This window comes from Hippopotamus amphibius, chromosome 8, assembly GCF_030028045.1.
Source record: "Hippopotamus amphibius kiboko isolate mHipAmp2 chromosome 8, mHipAmp2.hap2, whole genome shotgun sequence".
Lineage (NCBI taxonomy): Eukaryota > Metazoa > Chordata > Mammalia > Artiodactyla > Hippopotamidae > Hippopotamus > Hippopotamus amphibius.
This window is the reverse complement of record NC_080193.1, coordinates 123170037-123184141: the sequence shown is the minus strand read 5'-3', so window position 1 is coordinate 123184141 and position 14105 is coordinate 123170037. Positions and strand designations below refer to the sequence as shown.

Below are 14105 nucleotides of genomic sequence, written 5' to 3'. Positions count from 1 at the left end.
TGCGGTAAGAAGTTTGCGAATCGCTGATGAATGGGCACCAACTAAAGAGCATATGGGGGGCTCAGCTGAGGCAAAGACTCATAAATTTGTAACAGCACCAATCGGCACAATCGTATGACTTTCCAAAGGAGCGTCTGGAAGCTTGGAACGAGAAGCTGAGTAAACAAGAGTGTTGGATTGATCTAGTATTGGGAATTGGCAGAGGTAGGGTTAGAAGGCAGGGAGCTGACTGCATGGAGAGTGGAATGGAATTGAATAAGCATGAGCTGGTGAGGAAAGAAGGAGAACCTGAGGGAGTAGAAGACTGACAGACTGAGAACACTGCCAAGGTGGGGACAGAAGACTCTGCCAGATAAGAAAATAGATTAAGTGAAATCTGAGAAGATGAAAGGACGTAAGATCCTTCTGGGAAAGTGTTGTTTGCAAAGCTGAGGTTCCAGCCCTCGTCCCAAAGCTCCTGGTCCCAGAGGCCAGAGGGGGCCATGCAAGTAGGCACTGAGCTAGAAGCTAAGAAGGTACATTGTTGGCAGTGAAGATGCAGAAAACCAAGCACTTCTTTGTACCTTCTCCACCATTTCAAGTTCAGATAAAAATGTTCATCAACTGAACAACCTATTAGTTGTAATACCTCTGCCAAACCCTGAGAGTGCAAGGATAAGAAATTTTTTTTTAAAAAATCCAGAATAAAGAAAGATGTGGAAAAGGAGGCAGTGGTTCCCTGAGATTTTCAAGGCCTGGGCATGGCCTTCCTCCAGAGTGGTGAGAATTCAGACTATTAGAGAACGAGAGCTGACAGAGGCTATGTGGGCAGGGAAGATGGTGGTTGTGCAAGGTAAGGGTGAGAGTGCTGGGAGGATGGGGGGAGAATGCTCCCTAACTTTGGTTGGCTTTAGCCCTGAGTGGACCTTGTTGGCTCTACCTCCCATTCAACCAGCAGCCCCTCCCCAAAAGGAGAGTGCACTGCATGCACCTGGGTGCATGGGGACCAGAGTTAAACGGGGCGGGACTCCGGCACTTTTCTATTACTGATGTCACCTTCAAGAAGCTGGGACCTTTGAGAGATGGAATTCTAGTCTACCAGAGGGAATTTTATAGATACTTTAGTACAAACCAGTCAAAATAATGCCTCAGAAAAAGCTCTCAGAGGAAACATTAAAAAACACCAAACAAGACAGACCTGAGACGTGACCCAACAGCCTATAATTTCCAATTCTGTGCATTTGAAATAAATCACATGAATTGCTTAGGTATTCAAAGAGATTCAAGACTTATTTTTAAATAGAAAATGACTTATTTTTAAATAATTTTATGTTTAGGATATTGTAAATATTTGTAGGCCATGGTAAAAAGTGTTTCAACACAGCCACTTTGCTTATTTGTCTATATCTACACATACACACTTGTATTATTTTTTAGTAAAATAACTTACTCCTTGAGTCTCTGTATGGTGCCTTGGAGAATAAAGGGGGTATAAGTGAGTACATGCACTGGGGTGGAGGATCTGGAACTACCCATGAGGGCTTCAATCCCCATAGGAAGCAGGAAGATGGGCAGAGGTCATGCTGCCAAAGAAGTTAGCCCATAGGTACCATACCTCCTTTGATGACTTTAGAAATGCCACGTAAGTTTGCAGGACTTGTGACCTGGAGCTGATGCTTTGGCCAAGTATGTTTAATTCTTCTTCTAGCCACTTAGCTTTAAAAGAAAGCAATGCCACTTCATCAGGTTCAAAATCATTTTTCTCCGTCAAGAGTTTTGCAGCTGCTTCTAATTCATGTGATGTCTCCTATGAAAGCAAAGCACAGGGGTCAGAAGCTGACAGGGGGATCACGAACATTCACATTCCATTACCTTCGGTGCAGCCATCTATTATGATTATTAATTGAACTTGTACCAAAACTCTCCTCAATAAAAAAGGTACATATTTCAAAATTTGAAGAAAAAAAAAAGGCACCGTGAAATGAAAACCATCTCAAATTATTCTTTTAGTCTATCAGCTATACTTCTTATTTAGAACTTTCCATTTTCTGTGTCACAAATAGAAGAAAGCTTGTTTAGTAAGAAAGGTTGTACAACAAATTGGCAGAAATGTTTAAAATAATTTAAACAAAATAACTATACATGATGATTGCTTTATGAAATTTACCAGCAGCTCTAGAAAATTCTTAAACTAATTTTTTATATGAGATGATAAATTTATAGACATTGTTTACTCATTTTTTAATTTACAAAAAAATTCCATATCAAGTATACAGTCTTCTTAAAGTCTCCATTTACAAGAGTTTTTAAATAAGTGTAGGAAGAATGGTAAGATGAGGTCTGAATAACCTAAAGAGTCAGTGAATTTGACTTGCTAGGGTTGCTCTCCTATGTTTTCTTTTGAGTGCAATTTCTGGCATGTGAAATCTAACCATTGACTCAGTGGACAAGTAGGTATCTTGGGCACTATATACACAACTGGCATAGAGCCGTGTAAAATTTCATGTGAGGCCAAGCTAGGATTCAAAAGCTCCACTCTAATTTATAGCAAGGAGGGATTGCTCTCTTACTTGTATTTAATATGTTTCCCAAGTATCCACTGAATGAAGGTAATTTTAATTTACAAGCACTGCTTCCAGAGAGCACTCTGGGAAGGAGGAAGTAGAGGAGTTTCTCCCCTTGAAATTTCCCCCTTCCCTCTAAAACTTTTAAAATAAAAAAATTAAGTTGAGTTCAGACATGCATTTCATTTTAGACATCTTAAATAATGAATTAAAAACACCCCATTAAAAAATTGGTTCATCTGTGAGTTTCAGGTGGGGGTGCTGTCTGTGAAGGAGACAGATCAATTAGGAGTTTGGGATTAACATATACATACTACTATATATAAAACAGATATTCAACAAAGACTTACTGTATAGCACAGGGAACTCTACTCAAAATTCTGTAATAACCTCTATAGGAAAAGAATCTGAGAAAGTGGATATATGTATATTTATAACTGAATCGCTTTGCTGTACACCTGAAACTAACACAGCATTGTAAATTAACTATATCCCAATATAAAATAAAGATTAAATTAAAAAAAAAAGATGGAATAGCGAGGCCGTTTCCTATAGACCTGGGCACTTGCCTCACCTTCCTAACCACCTGCTGGGGCAGGCAAAGACTTTATGCAGATTTGGAGCTGCTAGCAGGAATACTTCGACCTAAGTCCCATGTGAAAGGGATGAAAGGGTGCTAGAGAAGGTGCCAGGTAGAGAAGGGGGCACTTTCTGTCTCTGAACATTGGGTGTGCAAACTAGATTGTGACTATTTTGCCTCCTGGAATCTAGCATTGACACGTTGCTTTTGGGTAATTTTTTTTTGTAAATTACTCTAGCAGAAAATCACAAATAGCCTTTAGAGAAGCACTCTCCCTGCCTCCTCTGGCACCCCCACAAGGAGTTGCTAACATCTCCCAGGCAAGGAAAGAGGGCCAAATGAGTGTTTAATACCAGGCTATGATGCTGAGTTTCCATGAGCTCAAATGCTCTAATAAATGCACATATAAATACAAATAATTTAGATACACATAATAGTAGGAGTTTTTAAGTCATTATTTGCCATAATACTAATTTAGAATTGCAGCCCTCAAGGGAGCTAGGATTAAGTTTTACAGCTACTGAAAATAAAGAAATCATATTTACAAAATCATAACCATAATAATAACTCATTTTATTTACCTTAGCTTGTTTATCTAGTTCCAGATATTTATCCAAAATCTTATCTGATTCAGAAAGGCCGGAACCGACATCCACTGCATTGGAAAGCACTGGGCTGATTTTCTGAATGGACATTTCCACCTTCAGGAATAAAGAATATATTGCAGCCTTAGTAATATATTTTGGCATATATGTATGCATACATGTAGAGAAGATAAGCATTACTCTCTACATTCCCATTATACTTTTATATATCAATTTTAATCTAAAAATAGCTGAAAATATTTCAGTATTTCATATTTAAATTAATAATGCTGCTCTTCATATGAGGTAATACTACTGACCCACCAATAGAGGATACATGTTTACAGATATTTCTTTTATGAATAGCAATGAGACATAGGCATAAGCCACATTCTGTAAGTTTATTATGTGTATTGCCTAGAAAGAAGAATGCACTCATCAACACATCAATAGAGATGAATTTTTCCGGTCCATTAAATCAGACTCATACACTGTATGCTGAATGCGGTCCAATTTACAGGTACATTTTTAAGCAGAGTTTCAGCATAGGAATTAGATCACTTTACAAATTACTATATTTAGGGCTGAGGGACCCCGGGGCAGCACCATGTGCTGTACATGTCATAACAGAACACAGGAACACGCTTAGGCGATTTAATTGATGCACGTGGGGGACTATGATTTGATCTTCAATACACATGAGTCAATGAATACAGTGACTTTTAAAGGGTTCTATTCAATTCAAGTTGCTGCCTTGCTCTGACTAGAGTCCACACTCCCCAGAGTCAAATTGACTCTGACTTGGCAGTAGCTAGACAAGCAGCAACAGCTGTTTGAGTTTCTACAGTGATTTCCACCATCACCAAATTAGCTTGAGTCTCAAGCTCCAGGGAATGCAGCACTACAGCTGCCGCCATATTTGTAATCTCCCTGGACCCAAGCATCAGAACAAGGCTCAAATTCCCATCTTTGGATTGATAACAGGCGAGGAGGCAATTTAGGTAGAGACTTGGTTATTTAATGAGCTCTCCTGTGAAGTCTATGAATTCTACTTGTGTAAGTCAGGTATATAAGTCCATTGTAGCAAATAAAAAAAATCGTTGAAAATTTGAGACCCAGCCTTTGCAGCACGGTTAATTAGCATTAATGTCATTAAGATAGTACTTGTTTTTGCTATAATCCCATCTATGGACAAGTAATTTTTTATTTAGTCAAATAGTAGCTGCCTGGTTTTATTCCTCTTTGAAAACAGGAAATAAAATTCTTCAAACCACTGTATTTATTCTGTAGAGAGGATTTTCACACACATGGTTTTATTCAGTAGCCATGTCCTTTGCCCTGTCTTAGTTCAATAAATTATGATAATGACAATGTATTCCTGGAACCCCTAAAACTCATCATTTTTGGTATCTATCTGTTATTCTTGTGTTGGGTGGTGCCATGTTAACCAAAACGTGCATATTGGTACGTGCACAGAACCACGTAAATCAAGGAGAACACAGTCCCCATATGCACATGGTTCGATTAACACAGTTCTGTGCAAAGTGAGAACTGCCTTTGTGTAAACATGTTCAGGGCTGGGAGGATGACACTTCTAGTTTTGCCAGCCTGGGGCAGGGGTGGTTGATAAGCCGTAGTGAATTACAATTTTATTCTGTTGGAATATAAAGCCTAATGTGAAACGAAGAGAATCCTTAGGAGACATGCCCCTATCCTCCCACCAGGCCCCATGCTGTGGTTGCCATATCGTCACATATTACCACCAGGCAAGGAGCTGCAGCTAAATAGTAGCTTACGTATAAAATAGATAAGCAACAAGGACCTACTGTAGAGCACAGGGAACTATAATCAATATTATGCAATAAACTATAATAGAAAAGAATCTGAAAAAGAGTGTGTGTGTGTGTGTGTGTATATATAAACTGAATTGATGTGCTGTACACCTGAAATTTACATGATATCATGTCAACTATACTTCAATTAAAAAATTTTTTTTAAAAACTTACACAAACCAAAATATAAACAAACAAATAAATAAATAGTAGCTTAAGGAGGAGGTAATTTTATGAAATTACCTTTCTTAAATAACCCTCCACTGAGGCTGTTAATTGTTGTCTCTTAAGAGCTAGTTCCTTGTGCGCTGAACACTGTTCGGTCAGATGATCTGCTCGCCTTCTGATGCATCCCATCATCTCATGGACACCAGTTCCTTGAGAGCTGAATGGAACAAGCCAGCTGTTAGTTCACTCCACTCTCATAGAGAAGCCCCAGGAACAGGGAGCATTTGAAAATGAATCTTTCATGATAAGCATGACTGTATAGAAGTTATGAAGCTCCAGGCTTTAGGATAACAGAAGTTAAGAAGCTGTCGTTCTGGTACAGCAGAGAGCAAAACAAAATTATGTTCTTTTGTTTAAGTCAGTCAGTCCTGAGGGAAAAGATGAGTTTTGGGTTTTTGCAACCAGGTTTAATCTTCTTTTTTAAAGGTTCACTTTTTAATATTTCTCTAAGATATTCTGAGAACCCCATGGCAGAAAACACAGTCTGTCAAGAGTTTTCCCAGGGGCGTTATTTAAAAGCTTCATTTATCTAAAGGTGCTCTTTGAATAGAAATGTAGATCAGCAAAGTAACAAAACATTGAATGATCCAATAGGGTAAAATATTTATGTAACAAGGTCCTTGTTCTGGATGCTTATGAGTGCTCAAGGCTGTAATCATTAGGTGAAAACAAAGGTACTGATGTACTTGTTCATAAATAGAAAACAAGCCTCACATTGTCATTTTGTACCTGTGCTGCCCTCATGAGAAAAAGAAAAGTGACATGACAGCTCATGAAATGAAAATGTCTTTAAAACAACAAATGAACGTTAAGTTGGACCCCGTTTGCTGTGGTCTAAAGACACATTAGCAAGTTTCCTAACCATCTCCATCGTAGGCTTACTAGGAATGCAAGACAGTGAAAGGATGTCGCTGAGGCAATGAGCATGTTAAAATTTTTCAACTTATCCCTGAGATGGAGCCTCTCCGAGCATGTAAGAAGTTGAAGTCTTTAATTTCCCATCAGTCATTTCCTTCCAATGCTCATAAAGTTGAGCTGATAACTCTTACGTTTAATTACCCAGAGCTTTGAAAGATCTTGGAACGAGATACAGATTTCAGTAGTTTTACCTCAAATAATTAATTTATGACTCTGTAAAAATGAATTTAATTAGTAATGAAATGAGGGCAGGATCCCAACTGCCTGAGAGGAATGACAATGAGGCTGTCAAAGGGCTTAGAGTTCATCAGGCAGCTTGAGAATCTTGCTGAACGTGCGTGGGATTCAGGTGCGTCCTGTGGGACCACCGGAGTCCCAGAGACGTTTCATTGGAGGGGAAATCTTACTCCTGACACCTAAGGTTCCACAGACATTGCACTTGTTTCACATTTTAATAACTCCGAGATGGTGAAGAGTGTAATCGAGAAATCAGGAGAGTTTAGGAAATAATTTGTGTGCTTATATCCACAAATTCTATAAAAATAGTATATTGGTAATAGTAATCATATTTTGACTACATTTTAGACTTTGTATGCTAAAAGGACAACTTAAAAGCCCAGTTGTCCTATATGTTATAGTTTTCTGTAGAATATGCAAATTTGGAATGAGAAAGATAAATAAAAAAGAAAAGGCAAATAAGCACTGTGGAAAGAAGGTACAGAGAATAAAACTGGTTAAAGTAAATAGGTAAACATTTTCTAAAAATAATCCACTTACTGTGACAAGGCACCACTTTTAATGCTTTAAGTAATCTCTTCCAGTTCTTATAACTACCCTGTGATCTGGCTGTAATTGTTATCTCTGTTTTGCAAATGAAAAAAGTGGGGTACAGAAATGCTTGGTAACTTGCCCAAGGTCACATTTATTAACTGCCAGGCCTGGGATTTGAACCTATTCATCTGATCTCAGAGTCCACACTCTTTACCACCTCATAGTACCTTTTCTGGGTCCACGACACAAGACAGGGAGGGAGTGAGGAGTACTCTTCTAAAATTCACTCTCCCTTGAACTGAATGTTGATGGAAACAGGATTAGCCTGGCTGGCATGCTCTTTTGAGAACTGGCTGGCTTCTCTAGGTAATGCAATGTCTGTCTGTGGTTTGCAAAGTGACCACTAGAGGGACACGATACCTTGTTCAAATTCACATCTTGAAGGCCCCTCCAGCACAGAAAATGGAAACAGGGAAACAAAAACAAATCAAGCATTCCTTCCATGAAAATATTGCTCTTCAGCAACCCACAATTTTAATTTAGATGAATCACCATGAGCCAACTATTATCTCTCTCTCTGTCTTTGGATGGATCATTCATTTTTAATTTTTCAATGACCTAGGAGATCTGTCTCATTTTGTGGTGATTTATGCCTTATCCTGTATATCTATTGCATTATAAATTAAGAGGAAAGACAGCATTCTTTTCATTAATTTATCCTCTGTAGCCCTGAGCACACAGCCTTCTAAGAAGTAGATCAATGCATATTTTCAAATTAAATACAATACACTTTGATCAATATTTAAGGGACGAGAAGACAGATTTAAGGGACAAAAACATATGCATAGATAGTTACTGTATTAAAAATGTCACTAGCAACAGTTTCCAATAGTTTTTAAACAAAGTTGGCTTTGCCCTTTGCCCAGTTATAGAAATTTTAGGCTACCCAAAGACTGTCTAATTTCTTCTTTGGTGGTTTAGGATTCATAGTTAGGTTGAATGATACTTCCCTCCTCTGTTTCAAGCCTCACAGGGACAGACTGCATTGCCTATCCTGTGTGCATTCCTTTCTTATTTGTGGCTTAGACCCCTTCCTTAAGTATGAGAAGTTCTCAATTCTCTTGCTTACCCTAGTCACCTCTTATTTTCCTGTATGTCCTCGGTTAGATCATCTCTATCTGATCAGGCATTAATCCCTTCCCTCTGCCTTTTCCCAGTTGGAATAGATCTGTCACACTCCTAACCGCAGGGCCGCTCCCTCCCCAGTCCTCCTTGGTGAAAACCTCATCTGCAGGTTACAACCAGCCCTATTTCATCATTTTCAGTTGGAAACTGGAAACACTGATTCAAAAGACATTTCTTTCGAACATTCCAAACATTTTCAAATATGCATAGTGTGCATATTGCCAGTTTCCTCAGAACCTGAAATGTAGATGGTTTGATCAAAGGAAAAATAGGACCTCACGCTCTGCCAGCAATTCTTACATGAACCGAAAATAAATTAATAGAATTCCATCAGCCACCCAGAAATAAGTCTTATTACTGCACAGTAACATTAAATAAATGATGGGACAGGAACGGGGGGCGGATAACAGAAACTTGGTTGAAGGGAGTGCCCGGGCATTTTGTTCTGACTCTGAAGCCACATTGCTCACGTGCTGCCTGATGGGGTGGGAGGAGCTACCAGTGGACCAGGCTTCTAGGCCTAACAATCTGTGGCTCTGTAGTTTGCACTGGAAATCCTGCTTGATCTTTGGGCTATCTGTCTATGAATGGATTGGACGGTTCCTGCCTGTTGTATGAGCATGGGGTATATCCCATTACTCCTGATGTCGACTGTGACTTCTTCAAGAGTCACAGATACTCAGGAATGACAGACTGTGAAAGCTTCTTTAGACATTTGTTAGAAACTCCATCATGGGAGTATTTTCTCCCCTATTCATTGAGCCAGGAGAGGGGAGGGAAGGGGGAAAGAAAAATGATTTCTTTTTCCCCCAGAGAGCAGAGACATATTGACTTCTGTCTCTGAAATAGACTATTATATTTGCTGTAGGGAAGCAGTTGCCCTGCCTTTGCATCTGTTACAAACTGGGGCTGGGGGAAGGGAGTAAATCCCAATGTTAACGTGTTCTAATAATTCTTTCCTGAGAGCAGCAAGTTGCTTTCAAACCTTTCATAAATTACTACTGGCAGCCCATCTGGATTAGGAGCTGAACCAGATGGTAAGCACTTGACAGCTTACTCTGTCTCATCAGAAGGAATCAGCTGATCATATTTTTCTTTTTGTCTATGGACAAATTATACTTTGAAAATGGGAAAAAATATCTTCCTTATCTTTAGCTTGCTACTGCTCTTGACAGGAACACTTCACGTTTATCATCTTTAATTTTACTACCATTCTCTAATTTTTATCCCTGCTTTGAAAAAGTGCCATTAGAACTGCGGAAGTGAAATGCACATCTTTGTGATAATTTTTTTCTTACTTAGGTTGTACACATTGAGAATCACTGCTCACCAAACAGATATCACACCAACATGCATCTCTTATAACACATGACAATAAAGAAACAGCAAGTAGTAAGTGGGGCTGAAGCTACAGGGTTTCTGGTTTCTGGTCCAGATTCAGGCAGAGAAGCCCACAAGTTCCATTCCTATGAGGCCAGAGAGACCAAAACATGTCCTACGTGAAGGGTCCCTAGCTAGGATTCGACCTGAAATCAGTAACAGGGATAGGATTCTCCCTCCTTGTAAAAGGAGGTTGAAAAACGCTATAGCCAACTGCTGCTGAAGCCAAGGAATCAGACATAGCACAGCAGTTAGGAACCCCCACTCTTCCCCAACCTGGTTTTCTGGCTGCACCTCTAAGAGACACAGTAGCTCCATGGGAGCTTGGGTGACCCTGATCAAACAACAGGAGACTGATTCTGGACACGAGACCCTGTGAGTTCAGGTGGAAGTCACTGCAAAACTGCTAAGGAGGGAAGAGAAAAGAAGAAAGAACAAAGCAAGGACAATAAAGCAGAAGAACAAACACTTCCCATCCAGAGGACAATCTAAAATTTCAAAACACACGAGGAAAATGAATCCTAAGAAAAGACACTCAACAATCAAGAGCTAAGTGCAGTCTATCTGAAATGAAAATAAGTAGAGCAATCTGAAAATGACTTTAATATAAATGTCTCACATCACCAGAAAGATAAAGGAAAAACAAATACCTATAATAAAGAAAGAAGAAACTCTGAAGCAAAAACAGTCCGAAATAAAACACAATTGGATAGGAAAAAGAATGTATTAAAAACCCTAGATATGAAAACGATATAGTTATGAAAAGAAACAAGAGAATTCAATGGTTGAAAACAAAGGAAAAATTAACAAAAGAGAAAAATCAATCTGAGGGATTCATTGGGAATGCAATGCAAAGAGATAAAGGAATGAAAAATATGAAAGACAGTTCAGACACTTAAGACAGACTGGGAGGCTCCAACATTCATCTACTGAGAGTTATGGGAGGAGAGAAAAGAGAGAAAACCAGAAAATCAATATTCAAAGAGATAATTGCTGGACATTTTCCACGATTGATGACATAAATCCTCAGATAAAAGGGGGCACAGTAAGAGCTAAACAAATATTCTCATTTGAGGTAATTTGGAAGATATAGAAGTACATTTTAATGTATTTCCTTCCCCAAAGTTTTTCTCTTTGCAGTCCTGTCCACCCCTTCCTCTCCAAAGTTAGTAAGATGCCATACATGCGATTTGGATCCTACTTCACCCTCTTAATGTTAGATTGTGAGGATACGCTCTGTCTTCAGATATTCCTCAGAAACACTCTTCTGATATTGGCTTAGAATACTCCATACTGTGCTTGCCCTTAAACTATTGAAACATTTCCCTATTTTCTGAAAATATTTAGGTGGCTTTCAGGTTTGCACCATTATAAACAACACTGCAATGAGCAGTTTATTTGTATATTTGTCCACTCACATCTCTCCCTCTCTTCTTTCTGGTGTTCTTTCCTCCCCCACAGTTGTCCAAGGCACAGATTTCTGCCCCTTTAGTCGGGCTTCCTCTGCAGACTCTGCAGTTTCAGACCTTCTTACTCTGGGATCCTTGCTCTTTCACATCACATCATCAGTATCAGAAATGAATAAATTCATATTGTAGTGAGTGACTCCTAGACATTTACAAGAATCTAATTAGTCCTAGATTTAATGGAAAGGATAAACTTTGCGTGCGGTTCATACTAAGAGTTTCAGAATTATAAAAGCCTTAACAATGGTAACAGGTCCAGATTGCAGTTATGACATTTACTCAACCTCTAAAGAGAACAACTTAATATAGACATGAAAATATTTGGCAAGTGGCTGAGTTAACACTGTCATAAGAACTCAACTTTGCAATTTCTTGAATTTCAGTATCTGACATTTACCATTTAAATACATCATCAAACTTTTTTTTAAAAAAGGTTACTTTAAGTTCTTAAATGCTTGGTAGAATTCCTACAAAATGTGACCACAGATGACTCTATGATACAAAGGGATTTCTGGTTTTGTTTCTTTGTTTTGTTTTATGTTGTTGGAAGGTGGGGATTGTTTTTGTTTGTTTTCCACTTGAAATCTTTTACAATATTTTTGCTATGACATAAGCTTTCCTTTATGCCACACCAGCCTTTTAACATTTCAAATCAAGTCACCTAGTAAGTAAATACTGAGATAAGGAGCATAAAAGAGGTTTCCTACATGGTTGACCTTGAGGGCTGACCTCAAGCCGAGGCCATGGTCTAGATGAGGAGATGAGGCTGTCGCAAATCAAACAACTAAGAAATGAGTCAGAACACCACAGAGTAAAAAGTGAAGCCATTGTATAGAGCTGACGAATATAAAGGAACTCAGAAAGTATTGTGTGGTAGGTACTGATCCTGTTTACCTTGGCTGGAAGATGTGACCCTTCACCCATCTTAGACTATCAAATTCGACAATGGTCCTCTCAAGTCTGATTCCTTCACTTGACCCATCCTAGTCACAGGAACTTGGGATTGTGTCTCCCTTCGCTGAAGAGGTGGCCCCAACACCCACTTTCCCCAGGGCTCCCTCAGGCCTAGATCACACTCCCTTGATGTGTCATTCCCCGACTGGCCGTTAATAAGGTTCTGGAAACTCAGGGCCAGGTTTATGTATCTTTGACTGTCCTTGAAGCCCAGTGCTGGTATGTCATTTGGATGCTTACACATATGTTCAATAATGTTTTAAATAAACAGAAAGAAAGAAAAACTTTGAAGGGAAGGTGAGACTTGAATTGAAACTAGGAGATAGATGGAGTACTGTATGATAGGTAGTAAGGCAAGTTATTGGAACCTCTCTGAGTGCCAGCTTCCTTAAGTTAATTTTAGCAGACAGGAAAAGCCAAATGAATACCTTAAAAGGTAGTCTGGTCTTATTGGATATTTGTATGGTTTTGAGTTCTGCGTCTTTCTAAATTACAGTTTTGTCTGTATATATGCCCAGGAGTGGGATTGTTGGATCATATGGCAACTGTATTTTTAGTTTTTTAAGGAACCTCCACACTGTTTTCCATAGTGGCTGCACCAATTTACATTCCCACCAACAGTGTAGAAGGGTTCCCTTTTCTCCACACCCTCTCCAGCATCTGTTATTTGTAGACTTTTTAAATGATGGTCATTGTGACTGGTGTGAGGTGGTACCTCACAATAGTTTTGATTTGCATTTCTCTAATAATTAGCAATGTTGAGCATCTTTTCATGTGCCTGTTGGCCACTTGTATGTCTTCTTTGGAGAAATGTCTGTTTAGGTCTTCTGCCCATTTTTTGATTGGGTTGTTTGTTTTTTGCAATTGAGTTGTATGCACTGTTTTTATATTTTGGAAATTAAGCCCTTATCGGTCTCACCATTTGCAAATACTTTTTTCCCAGTCCATAGGTTGTCTTTTGTTTATGGTTTTCTTCTTTTTGAGTTCGGAATTGGTAGCTCACTGAGAAAAAAGAAAAAAGGAGGTTCCTAGTTTTCATTCAATTACAGAAAACTTCACTGTCATGTAAGGCCTACGGCCCAGCACTTGCAATCACCACAGCTTCCTGTGGCTTAATAAATACAGAGTTCTGCTTGGTAGCAGGGCACCTGTGGGCTGTCTTTACACTCAGTGCTCAGAGATGATGCTAAGCAAGGCGTAAGAGGAGGTGAGGGGGCTGGAATCCAGAGCTCCCGACCTCACTGTGAGTCTGGCTTGTCCATCATCAGATCCCATGATGGGTAATTCTCATCATAACTACATGCAAACGAAAGTGCTAAAACGCCTTTCACATCAAAGGGTATTTAGGGTCTGTGACAGATATCACACTCTGAAAAGATAAACAATTTAACGACTCAGAATTATCACCTGAGCGTAGGGAGGAAACAGAAAGGCAAAGAAACATGTAAATAACCATTGTTTATTTTGTGAGGCTGCTCTGACTTCAAAGGCATTTGATTCCAGGATAGAAAAACAGAGTGGATCTGTTTCTAATAAGATAGTAATTATAGAAAAATAATGACAAAGTTCTCAGATTTACTGGGAAGCTTCATCTTACAGAAACGTGAACTTCTGAAGTCCTATTTTATTAACTAACAGGAAAAAGAATTAGATCTAAGGGTCTC

The 14105-nt window shown here is 39.0% G+C and overlaps 1 protein-coding gene across 2 annotated transcripts in view; it reads right to left on the bottom strand.

Moving 5' to 3' along the window:
• CCDC141 (coiled-coil domain containing 141) overlaps positions 1–14105 on the bottom strand; it is a 207573-nt gene that overhangs the window by 47651 nt on the left and 145817 nt on the right. For both annotated transcript variants that reach the window (XM_057746706.1, XM_057746707.1), the window contains exons 9-11: positions 5783–5924; positions 3705–3824; positions 1595–1786 (exon numbers count right to left, since the gene is read on the bottom strand). In XM_057746706.1, coding sequence (XP_057602689.1) covers positions 1595–1786; positions 3705–3824; positions 5783–5924 — 454 coding nt within the window. The remainder of the gene's footprint in view (positions 1–1594; positions 1787–3704; positions 3825–5782; positions 5925–14105) is intronic.